Below are 23933 nucleotides of genomic sequence, written 5' to 3' on the forward strand. Positions count from 1 at the left end.
CCCGGGAACATAACGGTGCGTAAAGGCGAAAACAACAACCCTGTGGAGGAGGCAGCCTGTCTTGAAGAGGGAGGTAGTAGATAGGTAGCCGTGTTGATCTGCCATAGTCAAAATAAAAAAAATTTCTTCCAGTAGCACCTTAAAGACCAACTAAGTTAGTTCTTGGTATGAGCTTTCGTGTGTGTATCTGAAGAAGTGTGCATGCACACGAAAGCTCATACCAAGAACTAACTTAGTTGGTCTTTAAGGTGCTACTGGAAGAAATTTTTTTATTTTGAAGAGGGAGGGTTGCAATCCAATGCAAAGCCCCACCTTCCCCGAAACCTCTCCAATCCCCACGACGACTCCTGGTGGCCTTTAAAAAAAAAAAATGCAGAAAGAGAGAGAGACTGGCTAGTTTTGCATTCCTGGAGAGGCCCCTGTCTGCGTCGGAGAGCCACTTCCTCCTCCAATTTTGGGACGGTGGAGGGAGGAGCTTTTTGCTGAGAGGTAAGGAGACGTGATGGGGGGGGTCCATGCATGGGTGGGTGGGTGCACGCACGCAATTGCATGCATGCATTTGGGGTGGGGGCGAGCCACGGCTGCACAGAACGCAATAAGGTTCCTGCTAAAAATTTGGGGAGGGGGGCAAGACTCTGAGCGAAGGCTCAGCTATGTGCGGGGCAGGGGGAGAGCCGCTGCCAGTCGGGGGGGGGGGAGGCGGGAGGACTGTCCTGGTCAGGAGCTAGCAGTTTGTCCTCCCCTCCCCATGCAACTGGTATTTAAATATATTTATTATTTCATGGTTCTGGAGTTTTGCATGCAGCTGGTCCACAGAAGCCCCTGAAAGGCTCTTGATGCTCCCAGAGAACGGGGGGGGGGGGTTGTGGAGAGGGCAGGAGGATCCCACCACCCTCCAAACTCCACTCCCCAGGTGTAGGTTTCCTAGGGAACGCAATTCCCGTCATTCTGTGGCTCCTCTGTGAATGCACAGAGTTCCTGGACCCTGTGTGCGTTTTGACATGGTATGGTCTAACCTCAGGGGCCTGGCTTTAAAACTGTTCTCAATATTGTGCTTTAATGTTGTAACCTGCCCCGGGACCTTAGAATGAAGCGATGATGATGATGATGATGATTTATTCATACCCCGCCCAACTGGCGAGGTTTCCCCAGCCACTCTGGGCAGCTCCCAACAGAATATTAAAAACATGTTAAAGCATCAAACATTGAAAACTTCCCTAAACAGGGTTGCCCTCAGATGTCTTCTGACCATTAGGCTGCGGCGCTCATCTCGCTTTATTGGCCAAAGGAGCCAGCATACAGCTTCCGGGTCATGTGGCCAGCATGACTAAGCCGCTTCTGGCGAACCAGAGCAGCGCACATGCTTTCAAATTGCTAGGTGGGCATGAGGAGCTCACCCCGTTGCAGGGATTCGGATTCGGCAAGTCCTAGGTTCTGTGGTTTACACCAGAGCGCCACCCGTGTCCCTGTGGTGAGAAGAGAGCGATAGGCAAATGCTTCTAGGGGAAGGGAACGGTGCAAAATCACCTGGCCAGTGGCCTTCCCTGATTCTTTGGGGGGTTTGCTTTCTTTCCTGCAGGAGAAGATCAGATTGGCAGCAGGAAATGCCCTTGTAGGATTGAGACATTGCCTCTTCCTTCAGTTCCACAATGGAAGTGCCAACCCGGGCAGGAGAGCAAGCAGAAAAAGACCCTCACCCCATGCAGTCTGGATGCAGTGGGAGATGCTGGGAAGGGACTGTGCAGAAGATCCCGGATAAGGCAGATACCAGCTCAGACCTTTGGCGCCAGCGGTTCAGGGAATTCTGCTACCAGGAGGCCGAGGGGCCCCGAGAAGTTTGCAGCCAGCTCCATGGCCTTTGCCGCCAGTGGCTGAAGCCGGAAAGGCTCACCAAGGCCCAGATGGTGGACCTGGTGATCCTGGAGCAGTTCCTGGCTGTCCTCCCCCCGGAGATGGAGAACTGGGTCCGGGAGTGTGGAGTGGAGACCAGCTCCCAGGCGGTGGCCCTGGCAGAAGGCTTCCTCCTGAGCCAGGAGGAGGGGAAGAAGCAGGAAGAGGAGAAACAGGTGAGAGTATTTTCATCCAAGTAGTTTGGAGAGTTGGAAAATGCATGCAAGAAGATTATATTCCAACATGCCCAACTGAACGATGGGGGTGGAGACGCTCCTTCGTAGTTTAGCTTCATACTGTGTGACAAAGTCCTTCGTTTCATCTGTCCTGAATCTTCCAACATTCAGTTTCCTGGGGTGTCCACGACTTCTAGTGTTATGAGAGAGGGAGAAATAAACGTTCCCTTCCCATTTTAAAGCCCTATACAGCCTAGGACCCTCGTACCTACAGGACCGCCTCTCCTGGTATGTCCCACGGAGGACCTTACGGCCTTCAAATAAAAACATCTTGGCGGTCCCGGGCCACAGGGAGGTTAGGCTGGCCTCGACCAGAGCCAGGGCCTTTTCGGCCGTGGCCCCGATCTGGTGGAACACTCTGTCACAAGAGACCAGGGCCCTGCGGGACTTGATATCTTTCCGCAGGGCTTGCAAGACAGAGCTGTTCCACCAGGCCTTTGGCCAAGGCACAGTCTGACCCCTTCCTTTTGTAATCCTCATCGAACTCTAGCCCAATGGCTGCCATTAATTTGACTCTGCATTGATTTTAGAATGAATTGATTTTAGAATGTGTTTCAATTAAATGATTATGATTTTATGTAAACTGTGTTATTATTACTGTTGTTAGTCGCTCTGAGCCTGGCTTCGGCTGGGGAGGGAATTTATTATTCTTATTATTTTCTCCATGCCATTGCATAATTTTATAAGCATATACCATGTTGCCCCTTACTTACCTTGTTGCTAGACTAAAAAGCTCTAGAATCTGCCACCTTTCCCCATGGGGGCGGGGAGTGTTGCCTCCATCATCTTGATCCTTTTCTGAACCACTTCCAACTCAACAGTACCCTTTCCTAGGCGAGGCGACCAGAACTATCCACAGAATTCCAAATGCAATCATACCATAGAGCTGTATGATGGCATTGTGATACTGGCTGTTTTCGTTTTCGGTTCCTTTCTTGACGACCCCCCCCCCCCCGCATGGATCGTTGCTCTTAACCTGTTGCCTCCATGGGATCCTTGCTTCTGTTTCAGGTGCAAGGCCCACTCCTGGGGGTCGCCGCTGGTTCCTCCGAGTTGGAGAACGCCCCACACAATCCCTGTCGGAAGCTGCTCTCTGTTGGCGTCGCCCAAGAGATTCAAAGTCGGGGCGCTTTGCTGGGTAAGAGAGGATTCCTTTCTTCCTAAGTTGTTGGAATTGTGAGAAGTTGTGTTTCCTTCATTGCAAGGGGGTTGGACTAGATGACTGGGGCCCTTCCAGCTCTATCATTCTACAATTCTACACGTTCTCAGGAGAAATTCCTACATGAACAGCTCCAAGACCACTGGGTCTCTCCTTTTGTGGGCGCCTAGAACATAATGAGCTGTTTATTTACTTTACTTTATTTTATTTTAATTTATTTATTTTTTCAATTTACCTTTTTTTAAAAAAACCAGCAACACTTTATTCCAAAACCGAAAAAGAATTACAAACTTCAAATTCAAAATCCATATTCGTTTCTTAATGTAAGCCTATTATATAGCTGACTAAATTAAAATATACCTGATTGCCATAGACTTCCCTTTGCAACGCAATTAGAAATATTATAAATGCAACGCAATTAGAAATATTATATTAGAATTTTTATAAATTCCCCTATACCCTCCCACTCCCCTTCACCCATGTGTGATCTCAGTATTTTTTACTTCTTCTATCTTGTTGTGTTGTTGTAATTTAATAGTTATTCAATTGATTCTTTTATTATTTCCTTCCTTACCCCTGCACGTTTTACACATTATCTATTAATATTCCAGTTCCGGAACCTTATTTTTTTTCATGTATTCCTTCACTCCATCCCACTCTTAAATTATTCTCCGATTTGAATGGCCTCTAATGATTGCTGTCGATTTTGCCATTTCCACAGCAAAGAATTGGAGGGAGGAGAAAACACCATCATTATTAGAATGGCAAATCAAGCTCTGTGAGTTTGTGGAAATGGTTTGTAATGAGCTGTTTATATGCTTGGCTGACTCACCCCCCCCCCCACTGTGTGTTTTTGCAGAGGGGTCATAGAGTTGCAAGGGACCTGAGGGTCATCTAGTCTAACCCCCTGCGATGCAGGAATATGCAGGTGTCCCGTACGTGGATCAAACCTGCAACCTTGGCATTATGAGCACCACGCTGCTTAGGGAAGTTTCTGGTGTTTTTTCGTGTTTTTAATATTTTGTTGGGAGCCGGCCAGAGTGGCTGGGGAAACCCGGGCAGATGGGCAGGATATAAATAATAATTTTATTTTTATATTATTTATATTTATATTACAGTGGAGTCTCGGGTTGCGAACGTGATCTGTGCGGGGTGCACGTTCACAACCCGAAGCGTTCGCAACCCACGTCTGTGCATCAGCGCACGCTCGGGTTGTGATTCGGTGCTTCTGCGCATGCGCAAAGCGCGATTTAGCGCTTTTGCGCATGCACGGCCGCTGAAACCCGGAAGTAACCCGTTCTCGTACTTCCAGGTTTTGGTGGTCTGTAACCCGAAAAAACACAACCTGAAGCAGCTGCAACCCAAGGTATGACTTTATTTATACCGTGGTACCTCGGGTTAAGTACTTAATTTGTTCTGGAGGTCTGTTCTTAACCTGAAACTCTTCTTAACCCGAAGCACCACTTTAGCTAATGGGGCCTCCTGCTGCCGCCGCTCCCCTGGAGCACGATTTCTGTTCTCATCCTGAAGCAAAGTACTTAACCCGAGGTACTATTTCTGGGCTAGCAGAGTCTGTAACCTGAAGCGTGTGTAACCCAAGATACCACTTTATTGTATCCAGCCTTATGCAGAGTCCATTAATGCACAATTTTTAAAAATTATTAAATTTGTATACTACCTTTCACCTGTGGATCTCAGGGTGCTTCGCAACAATTTCAATGTTTCTTCCCACCACCATCTCACAGAGAACGAGACGACGTCACTGATGCTCTTGAAAACATCTCTTTACGGCGGGTCGGAAATGGCTGCTAGACCTACTGCTCAGGTAGGGAGAGGACCACACGAGGCGAACGAGTCCTAGACAGTGGCTAACCAGCTGCCCCGAAGAAGCAACAGCAGCATGCGTATTGCGTGTGTGACGATTGCTGCGTCGGGAGGAAGCTGCCCAGGCCTTCTCCCGATGAGACTGCACTGCCAGGCTGCACTGGTCTGTGTGGCCGCTCATGACGCTTCCATATCTCCATGGGGCTGTAAATGGAGGGGGCTGTTGAGGTTACTTTCCCCTCACAGGCTCTTAGGCTTATCGAATCCCACCGCTGTCTCCACTTTACTGTGGCGATCACCACAGGGTCCCCGGACATTTCACCGTCTATTGATCCCTGTGCCACCACTTTATTTCTCGCTGCCACCACCCAGGCCCTATCTGGCTATCCGTGTCTTACGTAACGAGACACCAGTGCAATCTTGAAATACCCAGCACTTGTAAAAGTTTCTTTCTCGCCCCTTTGCAAACCGCACATTCTTTGCCTCCCTCCTCTTTCCCTTTTTCTGCCTGCTGTTTTAGGAGGTGGGAGAGTGCAAACTGGTCCCCAAGACCAAGAAGGCTCCCCTGGATCCCACACAGAGGCCGTGGCTCAGGTGGGTTGTGGAAGAGGGTGATGGAGACGCCTCCCCCCCAGGTAAGGATTAATAGGGGTCAATTTCAGCCTGATCTGTCCCTTGACGGTGTTAGCCACTGCCGGCTCCTCCCTTTTTTCCAGCTTGTGATAGACATTCGGGATGGATAAATGAGAGCACCTCTTCATATAGCACACATTTGTTGTTTTTTTGATAATAGTTTTTACTAGTTCTCATTTACAACAATCCAATCCAATAACAGCCTCATTATAACAATGCCAAATTATAATACAATTAAAAATACCAATCATTGAGATGCCAAATTATGCAATTTAGGTGGCCCTCTGCGTGCTGGAATTAATGGTTTGATGTTTCCCTTTCTGTCTGTGTTCCAAAGTCTTATAAATTTCATTCACGCTCCATTCCAGGTAAAGGGACCCCTGACCATTAGGTCCAGTCATGACTGACTCTGGGGTTGCGGCGCTCATCTCGCTTTATTGGCCGAGGGAGCCGGCGTACAGCTTCCAGGTCATGTGGCCAGCATGACTAAGCCGCTTCTGGCGAACCAGAGCAGCGCACAGAAACACCATTTACCTTCCCTATTTATTTACTTGCACTTTGACGTGCTTTCGAACTGCTAGGTTGGCAGGAGCAGGGACCGAGCAAGGGGAGCTCACCCCGTCACGGGGATTCGAACCGCCGACCTTCTGATCGGCAAGTCCTAGGCTCTGTGGTTTAGACCACAGCGTACCAACCCCTTATATCGCACCTGCAGTTTTAACGACTTCCATTCGTACTGACACATTGAATAATTTCTGCATCTACAGATGAAGCATTCAAACTCCCTCCTTCCTGTGTGCCTGTAGTATTTCTTCCCATCCTTGTCATTTATTATGTCTATCTTTTGTCAATTGTTGTTGTTCTCCTGCATGTCTTGGGTGTCCCATTGCTGTTTCAGAAAATCTCCATTGTTTTACAGCTACAAAAGTCACACTGTCCCAATAAGTTTCCACTTTTCCCCATCTTTCTCTCAGCCTGGGAGGGGGAGCAAGCTGTCGAACTTCAAATAACTCAGTAATGAGCCTTATCAACTTCTTGGCAACTTCTTGAATGAGCCCAGGCAGCTAACGGGATCAGATGGCTGCAGAACCTTTCTGCTTTTTTTTCCTTCCTCTCAGGTGGTGAAATGATCTTGGAGCTTCATTCTGGTTCTTCCCCTCTTTGGGATAGAGCTAAAGCAGTTGATGTGCCGTCCATGGATCAGGTACGAGAAGAATTGCTTTCAGGGACACATTCATAGAAAGTCCAAACCCATGCAATGCAGGAATCACAGCCAAATAATCCCTGACCGATGGCAGAGATTGGCCGAGAGGGGTGGCAGCAAAGACTGGGCATCCTTTGTGATGCTTTCAGAGACTGTCTACTTGGAAGTTTTTTGAATGCACCTTAGATCTTACAGGGGAAATTTTAGGTACCTCCACCTTTTTTAACTTCATTGCTGGATTCTTAACATTGCCCATGGGAAGAAAATATTTTCCTTCTCTCCTTTCAGGGTGTGGTGACCTTCGAGGAGGTGGCCGTGGATTTCACGGAGGAGGAGTGGGCTCTGCTGGATCCAGACCAAAAATGTCTGCATAGGGAGGTCATGGAGGAGAATTATGGGGATCTGGTCTCCTTGAGTAAGCAACCCTCTTTGCCTTCTGCACATCTTATGGCCTAGACTGTAAGCTTAGTTGCCAATACAGTGGTACCTTAGTTCTCAAACTTAATCCGTTCTGGAAGTCTGTTCCAAAACCAAAGTGTTCCAAAACCAAGGCACGCTTTCCCATAGAAAGTAATGCAAAATGGATTAATCTGTTCCAGACTTTTTAAAACAACCCCTAAAACAGCAATTTAACATGAATTTTACTATCTAACCTGACCATTGTTCCATAAAATAAAAGCAATAAACAATGTATTGCAGTCACACAATCAGTCAATCAGTAGCTGAACTGGGTTCCACACAGTCACAAAAACAAAAGAGCCACAAAAACAAAAACGCAAAATAAATAGCAAAAACAGACGGACCTTAGCGTAACACTCACAAAGGAGCACGTTCGGCTTCCGAAAAAAGTTCACAAACAGGAACACTTATTTCTGGGTTTGCAGTGTTTGGGTTCCAAGTTGTTTGAGTACCAAGGCATTTGAGAACCAAGGTTCCACTGTACGGAGTGAGGGCCCGTCTGAACTTTACACTACAAGCACTGGCGGAGGAAGAGGAGTGGGGGAGGGAGCGCAGTGCCCCCGGCAGCGTGATCCTGGTGGGGTGCCATCGCGGCTGCCTCCCCGCCCATGCTGGGTGCCACGCCCCGCAGGCGCCGCACCACGCCCCAGGACATGTGCCACGCCCCGTGGGTGGCATGCCACACCCCCGGGACACGCATCAGCCCTGCTCCCACCTGCTTTTCGCCCCCCAGTGCTGGAGCATGAAGCTCCGCCACTGTCTACGAGAAGTATTGTACCACTTTAAACAGTAAAAGCTTCTTGAAAACCAACACCTTACTGTTTAATGAATACCACAGTTAGTAGGGTTTCTTTCCTGATTTGAAAGATCCATTTCTTACCCGTTTTCTCTTTCTGTTCCTCCAGGGGGTGGGAGAGGAAACGGAGAAGCGTGTGAGCAGCAGAGCAGGAAAACTGAAACAAAGAGGAAGCTTGTTGATTTCCAGAGCTGTGACTGCTCAGAAATCCGAGTGCATGAAGAGCGTTGCCAAGCAAGCAAAAGGAATAATATTCCGCTACGTGAAGATGGCGCAACTGGCAAAGCGGGCATTAGAGCACATCAGAGAATCCACACAGGGGAGAAACCATATGTGTGTGCGGAGTGCGGCAAGAGCTTCACTCTGAACACAACCCTGAGAAGGCACTACAGGATCCATACCGGGGAGAAGCCGTACACGTGCTCGGAGTGCGGAAAGCACTTCAGCCAACAAACGACCCTGATCTCCCATCAGAGGACCCACACCGGCGAGAAGCCCTACCGATGCTCCGAGTGCGGCAAGAGCTTCAGTAGGAACATAAGCTTGACGTCACACCAGAGAATCCACACTGGGGAGAAGCCGTACACGTGCTTGGAATGCGGAAGGAGCTTCGCCGAGAGCACAACCCGCACAAGACACCAGAGAATCCACACGGGCGAGAAGCCATATCGGTGCTCTGAGTGTGGAAAGAGCTTCAGCGTTACTGCAAACCTCAAGCGGCACTACCGGATCCATACCGGAGAAAAGCCATACAAATGCTTGGTGTGCGGAATGAGATTCAGCCACATGAACACCCTTACCTCGCACCAGCGAACTCACACGGGGAGGAGCATTCATACAGGTTAAAATAAAAATCGTATTAGAATCATGGAATCTTATATTTGTGTGTTCTACTGACGGAAGGTACTCTAAGATAAAATTTAATTGGGCCACAAATCTCTTGCTGGAAGGAAAAGAATATGGCGGCTGTGATAAGAACGCTGCAAAGATTCTTTGATTTGGAATGGAGTACAGTCATACCTCGGGTTGAAGTAGCTTCGGGTTGAGCATTTTCAGGTTGTGCTTTGCGGCGTCCCGTTAGTAACAGAGCGCGTTACTTCTGGGTTTCGCCACTCGCGCATGCGCAGATGCTCAAAATGATGTCACGTGCACGCGCAGACACAGATCCCGTTCGCATCCAGAGGTACCACTGTATTAAATCTTCAGCACGTTCGAAAACTGTCCACCTTTTCCAAGGCTGAGGGGGAAATGGAGAAGATCTGCAACATGTTTTACCAGTGAGACAGAATGGTTTCTAGCAGACTGTCACCTGTTCCAAGACATCGAAGCAAGGGATGGAGAGATAAGACTGAGAAACTTCGAGATTCAGTTCTGCCCAAAGCCACGATGGGAGAAAACAACATCTGGGAAGCGAAAGAGATAATATCATATATGGAGAGAAGGAATCTCTATGGACATCAGTTTTCACACGCATAGCAGAATAAAGATAATAGTTTGAGTTCCTCACTTGAAGCTTTATAAATTTATATAATGTAACATCATGAATGGAAATAATTAATTATGTAGCTGTTGACTGAGGGATTATTATAACTGAAATGTAACTGACATTAATGAAGGTCATGGAACGCAGTGATATAAGATCGGAAATGCACCCAAACCACCATGCAGGGAGCCACTTTAATTAAAATGTATTAATTGGAAGTTGATTGGCACTTTGATTATTGGAAAACTAATTTTTAAAATATATATATATATTTAAATGGATTGAGGTCCATTTGAAGACCAGCACATTTGGGTGGTTGGCAGAGTTCAGTGGGAAAGGATTTCCGAAGCTGTGGGGACCTCCGTAAAATGGCCCTATCCCTCAATTCCACTAATGTGATATTTCTTAACCCAAGCTAGTACGGTAACAGCTTCAAGCAAATCCCAGTCCACCTCTTCAGGCCTTCGTCTTTCTCCTTGGTGAACACTCCCTAGCCCAGGCGTCAGCAAACTTACCGCCGGTGTCTCCAGCGCTGATCGTGCGGCGGGCCAGAGGGTGGGAGAGCGTGTGCTCATATGCGTGCGCGCACCCTATCTCCGGCGCACTTCCGGGTTGGAGGAGCACCAGAAATAGCTTGTGCACACATGTACGGGCCTCCTCCGACCCGGATGTGCACCGGAAATAACACTTGTGCATGTGCAAATAACACTTGCGCATGTGCACAAGCTACCATATTTTTCGCTCTATAACACGCACGTAGTTTTTAGAGGAGGAAAATCCGTAGGCATGCCACCTGTAGGCATTCCCTCCATAACACGCACAGACATTTCCCCTTACTTTTTAGGAGGAAAAAAGTGAGTGTTATGGTGCAAAAAATACGGTATTTCCGGTGCTCCTCTGACCTGGAAGTCAGCAGCGGCGGTAAAAGTGGGCGGTGGCAGCGGGTGGCGGGGGTCACCGCAGGCCGGATAAACGAGTCCTTTGGGCCTTATCCGGCCCTCCGGGCCTTAGTTTGGGGACCCCTCCCTAGCCACAGTTCTGCAACCTGGAGCAGCTTACCCAGTCAGTCACATTGGGCTGTTAACTATGATGAGTTCATGACAGGATGCAAAGGCCTTGCTCGTTCTTGTGCTGCTGCAGCAGCACACAGCAGCTTTCAAACACACACGCACAGTTATCTGAACAGTTCCTAAAAATCATCAACCCATTCCCACCGCCACCACCAACATGCGAAAAGCACAAATCAACAGCATTTCAAAAACCATTGCCAAAACTTGCAGGAAGGATCCCAGCAGAAAGTAAGTAAACAGTTGCCAAAAGTGCAACCCCCAACACCATGCAGTTGCCTGCATGACTCTAAGGGGGAAGAAAAGGCTAAGGAGTAAACATTACACAAATGTTTGGACTGGAGCCCCTAAGATGGTCAGATGGTGCCTTGCATGCCTCCTTCCAGGCAATTCCTGGCGCCAAGCTGGTGCCAAATGTCTTGCTTGGCTTTCCTTTGTTCGGGCAAAAATACAGGGCAGGGTGGGATGGTTGGAGGGCATTTTATTTTATTACAATTTATTTCAGCCTAACAGAACAGGTGGCGCTGTGGGTTAATCCACAGAGCCTAGGACTTGCCAATCGGAAGGTCAGCGGTTCAAATCCCCAAGATGGGGTGAGCTCCCGCTGCTCGGTCCCTGCTCCTGCCAGCCTAGCAGTTTGAAAGCACGTCCAAGTGCAAGTAGATAAATAGGTACCACTCCGGCGGGAAGGTAGACAGCGTTTCCATGCATTGCTCTGGTTCGCCAGAAGTGGCTTAGTCATGCTGGCCACATGACCCGGAAGCTGTACGCCAGCTCCCTCGGCCAATAAAGCGAGATGAATACCGCAGCCCCAGAATCGTCCGTGACTGGACCTAATGGTCAAGGGTCCCTTTACCTTTTAGCCTAATTCCACCATGCTGGTAGCACTGTGGTCTAAGCTTTCTCTGCAACTGGACCTAACGGTCAGGGGTCCCTTTACTTTACCTTTAGCCTAACTCCAGACATATGGCAACCCTAAGTCCTATGTTGGGCGAAAGATTCCATTCCAAATCTACAATTCTCTGATTATAGAATGGTAGAGTTGGAAGGGAGCGCAAGAGCCATCTACTCTAAACCCCTTCAGTGCAGCAATAAGAGAGATTAACTGATCAACTGCACTTTGCAATATATTGATACTGCAGTTTGCAATATATTGATTGCAGTTTGCAATGTATTAAGAGAGCGAAGCGCAAGAGAGAGCTCATCTGTCACTCAGCCCTCCAGCTGTGTAAAGAATTGGACTCTGTTTCCTAGAGAGGCAGGATGTTGTAACCAAAGTGGGGGCAGTGTTGGAAGGGGTGGGCAGACAGACAGACAGACAGGCGGACAATAGTGAAAGGCAAGGAGGGGCAAATAGGCTTGATCAAACTCCCTCGGAGAGGAGGAGGGAAGCTGAGATGCGGAGCGGACAGCGGATTGAGAAAGAGGTGCGGGACGGTGCAAGAGGGAAGGGGCAGGGATTTGCTTTGGGTGCAGGGGGGGGGGAGAAGGGGGGGTCCCTCCTCTCCATAACCCCCCCCCGGAAACCTATAGAAGGGAGGGGTGCTCTGATGCATTGCATGCAACCCGGGTTCAGAATCGCTCCCCCAACAGCTGCGTGGCTTTTGCATCCTAGGAGCCGCGTCCAGCCCACTGCCAAGTAAAATTCATTGGATTGGGGGGGGGGAGAGAGAAAGATGCATAGGTGCAGAGGAGACCCCCCCCCCAAGGTTTAGGAAGAAACACCCACTGCACGATTTCTATTGCACGATCCTGTTAGAAGCCCCACCCCCAAATACGGAGCTGGGAGTGGGTGGGGGGGGGCTTGGTGCAGAGAAAGCAGCCTTGCTGGGACGGGGAGGGCAGAAGAGGAGGGAGGGAGGGTGCTCTCTCGCCCTGTCCGCCCCCCCCCCAAAGAAGGAAAGGACAGAATTACCATCCCAGCAGTGGCGTAGCGTGGGGGGTGCCAGGGGTGCCGGCCGCACCGGGCGCAACATTTGGGGGGGGGCGCGTTTGGCCGGCCCTCCTCGAGGAAGCAGGAACCCCACTGTCCTCGGACCTCCTCCGAAGGCTGGCGGTGGGGCGGAGAGACCTTCTCCCCGCGCCAGCCTTCGGGTTAGGGGGCGCAAATTACTTGCCTTGCCCCGGGTGCTGAGAACCCACGCTACGCCACTGCATCCCAGTGCCCCCAAATTGCATCATCGGGCACCTTTCCAACTCTGCCATTCTGTGATTTGGGTGTCTCTTTTCTGAAGCTTTTCCAAATCTTTTATGACAGGGAGGGCAGCCCTGAGAGTCTCAGAGGTGGCCAAGTTTTCAGCAGCATGGAATCCCTGGGACCTTCTCTTGGTTCTCGGGATGAAGTGGGAGTGGGAGGAGATCCTCAGGTGCTGCCGCCTCAGGTAAGGGAAGGAGAACTGGGATGCAGGAGGGGAGAGATGCATACCATTTTCAACAGTGATTAAACATACCGGTACTTTTACATCTTATTCAGTTTTTTTGACTTCCATCAGCCCTGTCTGAAAATGTTCCAATCTAATCTCTTAGTAGGCATTTCTTATTTTCCCTATTACATTCCAAACTCATAACCAATATCTCTATCTTTTTCTACTTGGTAACGCTTCGTATATTTCTCCTTACAAAACGTCTTGTAGTCCTACTAGCGTAATTTGTTGATGACAGTTGCTCTTCAAATAATTCATATACTTCTTCCAATCTTCTGTAAATCTCTGGTCCCCCAGGTTTCGAATCCTTCCTGTCATTTTGTCCAATTCTGCGTAGCCCATTAATTTCATCTGCCATTCTTCTTTCGTCGGAATTTCTTCTTGCTTCCATTTCTGGGCTAACAATATTCTTGCCGCTGTTGTTGCATATAAGAACAGTTTGACATCTTGTCTGTTAATGTCTTGGCCTATAATACCAAGTAAAAACGCTTCTGTTTTTTTTTTTAAGAATGTATATTTCAACATCTTTTTCATCTCATTATATATCATTTCCCAGAAGTTCTTTACTTTCTTACATTCCCACGGCACATTGCAGGTTTCTCAAGGTCACACAGAAAGAGGTTCTGCAGACCTTCCTCATTCGGAGAATCATAGGATTGTAGAGGTGAAAGGGGCACCAGGGGTCATCTAGCCCAACCCCTTGCAATGCAGGGATCTCGGCCAAAGCATCCCTGACAGGTGGCCACCCAAATTCTGCTTTAAAAGCTACCAGCCAAGGGGAACCCACCACCTTCAAAGGTAGCCGCTGTCGGACGGCTCTTGCCATCACACGGTTCTTCCTGAGGTTCAGTCAGAATCTCCTTTCTTGTAGCTTGAAGCCATGGGTTCGAGTTCTACCCTCCAGAGCAGGATAATAATAATAAATTATTATTTATACCCCGCCCATCTGGCTGGGTTTCTCCAGCCACTCTGGGTGGCTCCCAATAAAATGAGCTAACTCTACCTTCCCTGTGACAGCCTTTGAGATATTGGAAGGTGGCTGTCATCTCTCCTCTCAAGTCTCCTATTCTCCATCCCGAACGTACCCATTTCCTCAACACTTCTTCTAAAGGCTTGGTTTGCAGACCCTGAATCATCTTGGGCATCCTCCTCCATCCGTCCTGACTGAGGCAGAATAGAGCGGTACTGTTACCATTACTATTACAATTAATAATAGCAATAATAATAATAATTATACAAGTTGTTGTTGCTGCTGCTGTTGTTAACAACAACAACAACAATTTGTATACTGCCCAATGCCTGCAGACATTAGGGTTGTTCACAGGATAAAAGGTGCATAATGAAGGTGCCTGGCAAAACTCCCTAGGGAGAGCATCCCACAAACGGGGAGCCACTGTGAGAAGGCCCCGTTCTCGTGTTGCCACCCTCTATACGCCATGGGCACTATACTTCCATTGAGTCAGCCTAGCATTGCATTAGTCTTTTTTGCTGCTGCAGCACAGAACAAACTCTTGAATGCTGCAAATAAATGCTGCTGTGTTACTTTTATTGTTGTTAGCCGCTGTGAGTCCGGCTTCAGCTGGGGAGGGCGGGATATTAATAAAAATTTATTATTATTATTATTATTATTATTATTATTATTATTATTTATTAAATAGATGAGTAAATAAAGCCCACCAGCACCTCACCTTGTTACCCTTTCCCCTTTCAAACTGGGAGCAATGGTCTCTGTGGGAGAGATTACCTCCTGAGTAGGGAGTGTGTTCTTTCCCCCCAGGATCCAGTGACCTTTGAGGAGGTGGCTGTGCGTTTCACAGAGGAGGAGTGGGCACTGCTGGATCCGGGCCAGAGAGCTCTGCACAGGGAAGTCATGGAGGAGAATCACAAGGCAGTGGCCTCTCTCGGTAAGAATTCTTTTCTGCCCCTTCTTGATTGATAGGTATCGTCGGTGTGAATCTGCTATTTTTGCCACTTAAACCTGCAGTGCAGTGATGCTGTGATGAAAATGGGTGTTTGGGCCATGTGCGCTGGATAAGAAAGTAAGAGTCCTGCTTAATAATAATAATAATAATAATAATAATAATAATACTAGATGCCTGTAGGAAAGCCACAAGTACAAGCAGAAAAACACACTGGCCCTTTCCTGCGGTTTCCAACAACTGGTATTCAAACACACACACTCTTTATTACAGTCCAAAGACTGGTACAGTGGTGCCTCGCAAGATGAAATTACCGTATATTCTGCACCATAACACTCACTTTTTTCCGCCTAGAAAGTAAGGGGAAATGTCTGTGCGTGTTATGGAGCGAATGCCTGCGGGTGGCGGGGGGGGGGGGATCTGCTGCAGTCGTGAGCAGAGAATCCATGGTTCCCCTTCCTTTCCTCCTCCGTGGTTACAAAGCATGGATCCACATGGATCCTCAGGATTTTTGCATTGGGCTACTCCAAACCCACTGTCAGATCACATGTCTGTGGCCACAGCATGAACCACAAAAATCATATAGCCACTATTTCGTTTAGAATATTTTTTTCCTTGTTTTCCTCCTCTAAAAACTACGTGCGTGTTATGGTCTGGTGCGTGTTATAGAGCGAAATATACGGTAATCCGTTTCGCGAGTCTCTTCGTCTAGCGGTTTTTTCGTCTTGCGAAGCAACCCTATTAGCGGATTAGCGGATTAGCGCTATTAGCGGTTTAGCAGCTATTAAAGGCTTAGTGGCTTAGCGGCTAAAAGGCTATTAGCGGCTTAGCAGCTTAGAAAAAGGGGGGAGCGGAAAAAAATCTCAAGACTCGCAAGACATTTTCGTCTTGCAAAGCAAGCCCATAGGGAAATTCGTCCTGCGAAGCGCATCGAAAAACGGAAAACCCTTTCGTCTAGCGGGTTTTCCGTCTTGCGAGGCATTCGTCTTGCGGGGCACCACTGTATAGTGGGGTAAACCTCTGTGATAGGGAAAACATTTAATCCAGCTTTGGTATATTGTCTGTGATAACTGGGCACTGACAAAATCGTAAGATATGAAGGTAATTGAAAACCATGCCCATACTGAAACGTTCCGCAGGTTACATGTGATTGAGAGCGAAGATGGCTGCGTTCAATATTCCGCAGCCTATAGGTATTCAGAAGCAATAGATAGGTAGGACTTGGGTTTGATTCAGCCCAGTTCTTGTTTTAAAGAGGAGAGCTGGCCTGCAGGTCGAACCTCCCCTTCCACCTGCCCAGCTGTTTCCCCAAAGTTAAATATTTGGCTTGGCTTTCAAGTAACAGCTGCCTGGAGGAGACCTGAAGAGTTTAGTAGTCAAAAGTAACAGCCTTCCCTGTTTTCCTTGACAGAATCAGAGCTCGGTTCCAACTGGGGAGAAGGAGAATATCTGCTCATCCAAGACCTCAAAGAAGAGGAGGAAAGGACATTAGCAGGTTAGTCTTTAGGTGTGTCATTGGGCCCTTTGTGGAACTGACTAATTTATCTCCTGTTCCCAATGATCCTGATGATTTTGCCCCTATTACTCTATTTCACTTGGCACCTAATCATAGCTCAGTTGGCTAGAGCGCAGTGCTGATAATGCCAAGGTTGCAGGTTCGATCCTGGTACAGGACAGCTGCATATTCCTGCATTGCAGGGGGTTGGGCTAGATGACCCTCGGGGTTCCCTTCTGACTCTACGATTCTGTGATTCTATGATCTCCAGCCTGGGTGCTTCAATTTGACAGCAGACCAGGGAGAAAGGCAGATTTCATGCTAGGGATCATTAGGAAAACAACCAAAAATAAAACTGGCAATATCACAGTGCTTTTATATAGACCCATGGTACAGCTGCATTGGGAGCACTGTGCCAGTTTGGTCGCCTGACCTCAAAAAGGATATTGTAGAGTTGGAAAAGGTTCAGAAAAAGGGCAGCCAAAACAATCAAACAATGAAGGCGGTGAAGGTCCTGTGTGAGTGTCTGGAGGTGGTTGGAGGATGGATGGCACCTAACAGATTGAGGTTGAATCCTGACAAGACAGAAGTACTGTTTTTGGGAGACAGGGAGCGGGTGGGTGGGGAGGATTCCCTGGTCCTGAATGGGGTAACTGTGCCCCTGAAGGACCAGGTGCGCAGCCTGGGAGTCATTTTGGACTCACAGCTGTCCATGGAGGAACAGGTTAATTCTGTGTCCAGGGCAGCTGTCTACCAGCTCCATCTGGTACGCAGGATGAGACCCTACCTCCCGCTTGGACTACTGCAACGCACTCACGTGGGGCTACCTTTGAAGGTGACCCGGAAACTGCAATTAATCCAGAATGCGGCAGCTAGACTGGTGACTGGGAGCGGCTGCCGGGACCACATAACACCGGTTCTGAGAGATCTGCATTGGCTCCCAGTATGTTTCTGAGCACGATTCAAAGTGTTGGTGCTGACCTTTAAAGCCCTAAACGGCCTCGGTCCTGTATACCTGAAGGAGCGTCTCCACCCCCATCGTTCAGCCCGGACACTGAGATCCAGCACCGAGGGCCTTCTGGCGGTTCCCTCATTGCGAGAAGCAAAGCTACAGGGAACCAGGCAGAGGGCCTTCTCGGTAGTGGCGCCCGCCCTGTGGAACGCCATCCCATCAGATGTCAAAGAGATAAACAACTACCTGACATTCAGAAGACATCTAAAGGCAGCCCTGTTCAGGGAAGTTTTTAATATGTAACGCTGTACTGTTTTTAACACTTGATTGGGAGCCGCCCAGAGTGGCTGGGGAAACTCAGCCAGATGGGCGGGGTATAATAATAAATTATTATTATTATTAGGAAGAAAAGTTGCTTTATTCCCTTCCCAGATGTTTGGCTGTTCTCTCACCCTCACACTCTCTGATATGGGATTTCTTAATACTTTGTGCTCAAAAGTAACAAATCATGTCATTTTTTAGAATGCATTTTACTGGTTTTCCAGAATAGTGAACACAGCAAAACAAAGCTTGTAATACAGGTTTCCACTTTGTCAGTTACATCAAATAAAATTAAAGTACATATGGAGGTATTTCCATACCAACCATGTCTTTTTCTCCCCCTGGAAGAACCAGACTTCATTTCCTGGTGGGAAGAAGGAGAACCCCCAAAAAGAGGTGGTAGAGGAGACATCATCAGGTAGCTGCTTAGTTGTGGAAATCGTTGTTAAAGATAGAAGAGCGAAGCCTGTAGAAGAACAAGCCTTGCGGAAGCAGGGCCAGCTTGGCTTCCGCGAGGGAAAGTCCTGTCTCACAATCCTGTTAGAGTTCTTTGAGAGTGTCAGCAAGCTTATAGATAGATAGCAGTGATCCCATTGACCTAGGGTACTTCGGCTTTCTCTTTGTAAACTGCTTTGAGGGTTTTTCTCCCAAACAACCAAGCAGTGTATAAATTTAACAAAATAAGCAAGCTTTCAACAAAGGGAAGAATCATGGAGATTTTCCTGGTCTAGCAAAGACACAGTGCAAAGATGAACCTCTAATCACTGCATCTTGCTTGGGTTTAACTCGCACAATTTCAACCAGCCTTCCCCCAACCACATAGGGTTGAAACTGTGCAAGTTGTATTCACGTAAGATGCGACCCTATGGTACTTTATGGTACCCATTTGTCAAAGAAGTACCCTCCGAATTCTTCCAGCGTCTCGTTATTTCAAGCCTGGCTGCTAGCAAAAGTGGACATTAGAGGGTTGTCCAATTATGGCTCTCATGTTGTGGGTTCTGATCCAGGGATCTCCTACCCACCAATCTCTGTTTTAGTGCCGCCACCCTCTCCTCACCTGGTTCAGAGTCAGCTACCTGGTCTGGCTCCTTAGTCAAAGGCTCTGCAGCCTATGTGTCTTGATGGTTACTGGACTCGGCGGGTCATGATAGGGATGTTGAAATAAAGGGAAGCAGCCAATTGCTTTTGATCCGTTTTGGGACCCTTAGTTCCTGCCTTGCACTACTAACAGGATTTGTGCCCCTCTCCAAACAGGTGGGCAGGACAATGAGGATTCTGTACCTCCATCAGAAGCCATCAAGCCCAAAGTAAGAGGGGAGACCTTTGGAAGCAAAGGTCACAAGGAAAACCAGAGGAAGACATCCGTTGCTTTTCAGGGTGCAGATGTCCACAAACTCCACATCCCCCAAGGAGATTGTAAAGGAAAGAGAAGGAGAACGTGCCCGGCATGTGGGAAAATATTCAAGTTTAAATCGGACTTAAATAAACACTTCAGAACCCACACAGGGGAAAAGCCGTATACATGTAAGGAGTGCGGAAAAGGCTTTAGCAATAGCGGGAACCTTAAAAAGCACCAGCTCCTCCACACAGGGGAGAAACCCTATAAGTGTATGGAGTGTGGAAGGAGTTTTACTCAGAGTGGTAGCCTGACGATACACTACCGAACTCACACGGGGGAAAAGCCCTATCAGTGCGCTGAGTGTGGAAAGTGCTTCAGAGTGAGTTCAAAGCTGACTTCGCACTACAGAACTCACACGGGGGAGCCATATAAATGTGCGGACTGCGGGAAGAGCTTCAGCACGAAAGGAAACCTTTGTAAACATCAGAGAATCCACACGGGGGAGAAGCCGTATAAATGCACCGACTGCGGGAAGAGCTTCAGCAATAAAGGAAACCTTTGTAAACATCAGCGAATCCACACAGGAGAGAAGCCATATATATGTACAGAATGCGGGAAGGACTTCAGTGACAGCACAAGCCTTACTTTCCATAAAAGAATCCACTCAGGGGAGAAGCCGTTCAAATGCGTGGAGTGTGGGAAGAGCTTCAGGATGAGCTCTGGCCTTACCACTCATCAGAGAACTCACACTGGAGAGAAACCGTATGCGTGTGTGGAATGTGGAAAGAGCTTTCGCGAGAGACCAAGCCTCGCTTACCACAGAAGGACTCACACAGGAGAGAAGCCACATAAATGCACCGAGTGTGGAAAGAACTTTGCCGAAAGGTCAAGCCTGACTTTACACCAGAGGATCCACACGGGGGAGAAGCCGTACCCTTGTGTGGAGTGCGGAAAGAGCTTCCGGACCAAAGGAAACCTTTGTCAACATCAGAGAACGCATGTAGCTGAGAAGTCCTATAAGTGCCGGAAGTGCAGAGAGGCCTTCAACAACAGCGTGAGCCTCGCTTTTCACAAAAGCGTTCACTCGGGGGAGAAGCCGTTTCAGTGCGTCGAGTGCGGGAAGAGCTTCCGGGGCCACTCGAGACTTCTCTCCCATCAGAGAATCCACACAGGGGAGAAACCATATCCGTGTGTGGAGTGCGGGAAGAGCTTCCGTTGGCTCGAGGTTCTCACTGCTCACAAAAGAACCCACACGGGAGAGAAGCCGTATAAATGCACGGCATGTGGAGAGAGCTTCAGAAACAGAGGGAGCCTTTATAAGCATGAGGGCATCCACGGGAGGAAGAAACCACGCGCATCATCCTTCCCTGATGCAACTCCCTCTGCCACAGAGCCTGCACAGACCTTCCATTGTATGCCCACAAGGCTGTCCCCTCCCCAAGGCACCATTTATATTCTTGTTTTCCCTTGACATATCTAGGAGGGCTGGGAATCCGCCAGTGGCTGATCCATTGAAGCTCGGGGGGAGGGACACAGAAGACATGGGGTGGAGGGGGTCCCTCTGCAAGGAAGCCTGTCCCTCAAACTCCCCTACGTGGCAGGAAGAATTTCCGACTGCCGGTTTCGCCTGGGGCAGTCTTTTTAAAATCATTTTTATTGATTTTCCAATAAAAAACATCCAATTAATATATCCAATCACAATACTCCAATTAAAATTAAAAAAACTAAAATAAAAAAGAACAAATTATAATCCAAGTTATAATTATTAATTCTTCGGGGCTCCCCACAGTCTGGATCTCTGAAGCATATCTCCACATCTCAGTCCTGCTTCTCCTCGTCGTTCCATATTTTCCACACATCGGTTTTGACGTTTTATAATTCCCGTCCCTGAGTTTTATTCTCAGTCGTGTCAAACATCATGTACTTTCATCCGTCGAATACAGCTTTGTTAGTATATATTTTTCCGACTGTCTTTTTATCAGCGCAGCTTCCTCCGACACCGTTCCGATCCGGGATGTTGTCCAAATCTGTTATCTGAAGTTTAATGGCGCAGCAACTCCCAATCATTAATTGTCCAAACCTTCCTTTGGGGCTTTATTGAACCAGTACCTTCCAAGTTAAATGTTAAGCAGACCTGTTTGCAATATTACAATGTAGATAAATGTATTCCACAAATATCAGTCATTTGGCGATAGGTCAGCCTATGGAGACGGCACTCTCCCCCCTCCGGGCCTGGGGCAGTCTTGAACTTGTCCCCATAGTCTATGGCATCCTGCTGTTTCCATGGGCCCAAGGAGTTGAAAGCAATTATTATTATCATGATTGCAGTTATCGAAGGATTGGAAGGGACCCCTAAAGGCCATATAGTCCAACCCTCTGCAATGCAGGAATCACAACTGAAGATTCCCTGGCAGATTCCCAACATCCATTTAAAAACCTTCAATGAAGGGCAGCCAAGGGATCTTGTTCCCATGTTGATTGACTCTTGCCATCAGAAAGTTATTCCTAATGTTTACTCGGAATCTCCTTTCCACCAGGGTGGATAAAAAGCAATGATTTTTTAAAATAAATAAATAAGTAATCAGCTTTTTTTATTATTTAAATCAGTTTTTTAAAAAAATATAGAAAATCAGATTTTTTAAAATTTAAATTGGATTTTTAAAATAAAATGCTTTTGGACAAAAAAAATTTCTAAAGATAGTTTTCTATCTCAGTTACATTATAGTCCAAAGGCTATTCATCAGGAAATAAAGATTTGTTTTAAGTTTTTCATGTGTGCTAAAAATCAGTCTAAGTTATTACTGGAATGACTTCCAATAAAGTACAGCAGGAAAGTTGTCCAAATATAAACAGTTATCTTATTAAACCTCACAATAATCTCATAATTATCTGTTTCTAATAGTATAAACAAATCAGTAATTTTTGATAATAGCTGTAAATAGTACTCTGAAAATTTCTTATTCCGAAAACGAAACCTGCATCTGGTTGTAAATATTAAGATTATACCAGCAAAAATGAGTCTTTCTGTAAAAAGATGATTGAAATCAAATCCACCCTGCTGCCTGGTAATTTGAATCCATTTGTTCAATGTGGAAAGGACTACCTTGGAAGGATGTTCTTAAACTGGGGTTGTGTGGCCATGTGCCAGGGATTATTTAGCTCTGATTCCTGCAATGCCAGGTGGTTGGACTAGGTGACTCTTAGGGTCACCCCCCAAAAAGAGGGGGATTAATGGGCAACCTTTTCCGGAAAACATTTGTACTTCGAGGAGATAAGTGATCTAACTTAGTCTTCTCTTCCTGCTTCTGTTTACTTTCCTTCTCTATCTCTTCATAAAGTTCTTTGATGGCTGAGAGCAGCCTTTAATGCAGGGGTAGACAACCTAAGGGCCGTGGGCCGGATGTGGCCCAATCGCCTTCTAAGTCCGGCCCGCGGACGGTCCAGGAATCAGCGTGTTTTTCCATGAGTAGAACGTGTCCTTTTATTTAAAATGCATCTCTGGGTTATTTGTGGGGCATAGGAATTTGTTCATATTTTTTTCAAAATATAGTCCGGCGCTCCACACGGTCTGAGGGACCCATGGCTGAAAAAGGTTGCTGACCCCTGCTTTAATGTATAATCTGGTGGAAGGAAGAAGTGATAAGGCAAGGTACCTTCTGACCTTTGATGTTAGACATTGTTTGGAAAGATGTGCAGAGAGGGCTGGCTGGTGAATAATCTGCCGTAGGCAGTTGGGCAAACCATATAGGCTAGCTATCAATACAGTGGTACCTTGGATTACATACGCTTTAGGTTACAGACTCCAGTAACCCATAAATAGTACCTCAGGTTAAGAACTTTGCATCAGGATGAGAACAGAAATCGTGTTCTGGCTGCACGGCGGCAGCGGGAGGCCCCATTAGCTAAAGTGGTGCTTCAGGTTAAGAACAGTTTCAGGTTAAGAATGGCCCTCCAGAACGAATTACCGTATTTTTCGCGACCATAGGACACACCTTGTTTTAGAGGGGGAGAACAAGGGGGGAAAAATCTCCCCCTCTCTGCGCAGTGCCCCGTCAGTGGAGCTCGGCGGGAGCGCTCCCACTGCGCTTCGGAGGCTTTGCGTTGCTATCGCTGAAGCCAAGGAGGCTGCATTCGCTCCATAAGACGCACACACATTTCCCCTTGATTTTTGGAGGGGAAAATGTGCCTCTTATAGAGCGAAAAATACGGTAAGTTCTTAACCAGAGGTACCACTGTAATCTGTAAATCAGATGGTTTTGAGGAAGCTCGTCTACGAACTTATGGCCAGAAGATTGTGCAACCTGAGACCACCTGGGGAGGTGACCTCGCCTCTTCTTGAGGGCTCCCCAGTGGCAGATTGAAGTGCTTGCTTGGTAATGTATATAATGCTTGCTGTTTAGAATAAAATCTTTAATCTTCTCACTCACTTGTGTTTGTATTGCTTCTGAATCTCATTAAAAGAACCACCTTGCATTTGGTAATAATAATAATAATATTTATTTCCTCAGCCACTCTGGGCGGCTCCTAACCGAATATTAAAAACACAATACAGCATTAAACATTAAACAGGGCTGCCTTCAGATGTCTTTTAAAAGTAAGGTAGTTGCTTATTGCCTTGACATCTGATGGAAGGGCCTGTTTAACAGATTGTTGTATTTTAATATTTTGTTGGAAGCCGCCCAAAGTGGCTGGGGAAATCCAGCCAGATCGGCAGGGTATAAATAATAAATTAT

At 47.4% G+C, this 23933-nt stretch overlaps 1 protein-coding gene and 1 long non-coding RNA gene across 8 annotated transcripts in view; both read left to right on the plus strand.

Annotated features, from left to right (window-relative positions):
• Nucleotides 1-23626, plus strand: part of LOC309527467 — a 175147-nt gene extending 151521 nt beyond the window's left edge. Inside the window, exon 2 of the long non-coding RNA XR_014217247.1 lies at nucleotides 23427-23626. This is a non-coding gene — a long non-coding RNA (uncharacterized lncRNA). The remainder of the gene's footprint in view (nucleotides 1-23426) is intronic.
• LOC309527272 (zinc finger protein with KRAB and SCAN domains 3-like) lies at nucleotides 1-23626 on the plus strand. Of its 7 annotated transcripts, none has more exons than XM_082213958.1 (10): nucleotides 1-73; nucleotides 287-489; nucleotides 1580-2066; nucleotides 3138-3264; nucleotides 5031-5110; nucleotides 5630-5744; nucleotides 6861-6946; nucleotides 14952-15078; nucleotides 16505-16588; nucleotides 19116-23626. In XM_082213958.1, exons 3-10 carry the CDS (start codon nucleotides 1650-1652, stop codon nucleotides 20669-20671), a joined length of 2592 nt encoding a protein of 863 aa, XP_082070084.1. In that variant the 5' UTR covers nucleotides 1-73; nucleotides 287-489; nucleotides 1580-1649; the 3' UTR covers nucleotides 20672-23626. The 7 variants fall into 7 exon arrangements, with proteins under 7 accessions (XP_082070084.1, XP_082070086.1, XP_082070085.1 ...); XM_082213960.1 differs by lacking the exon at nucleotides 1-73 and adding an exon at nucleotides 1432-1489 and having other exon boundaries at nucleotides 400-489; XM_082213959.1 differs by lacking the exons at nucleotides 1-73; nucleotides 287-489 and adding an exon at nucleotides 1418-1489.
• Nucleotides 23627-23933: the final 307 nt, after the last annotated feature.

Source organism: Podarcis vaucheri, assembly GCF_965113315.1.
Source record: "Podarcis vaucheri genome assembly, chromosome: 2".
Classification (NCBI taxonomy): Eukaryota; Metazoa; Chordata; class Lepidosauria; order Squamata; family Lacertidae; genus Podarcis; species Podarcis vaucheri.

Bases quoted from the DNA above. Each gene is read 5' to 3' on its own strand.
- LOC309527272 (XM_082213958.1), top strand. From the start codon at position 1,650: ATGGAAGTGCCAACCCGGGCAGGAGAGCAAGCAGAAAAAGACCCTCAC. The intron at 2,067-3,137 runs GTGAGAGTATTT...CTTCTGTTTCAG, and splicing joins AGCAGGAAGAGGAGAAACAG to GTGCAAGGCCCACTCCTGGG. The intron at 15,079-16,504 runs GTAAGAATTCTT...TTTCCTTGACAG, and splicing joins CAAGGCAGTGGCCTCTCTCG to AATCAGAGCTCGGTTCCAAC.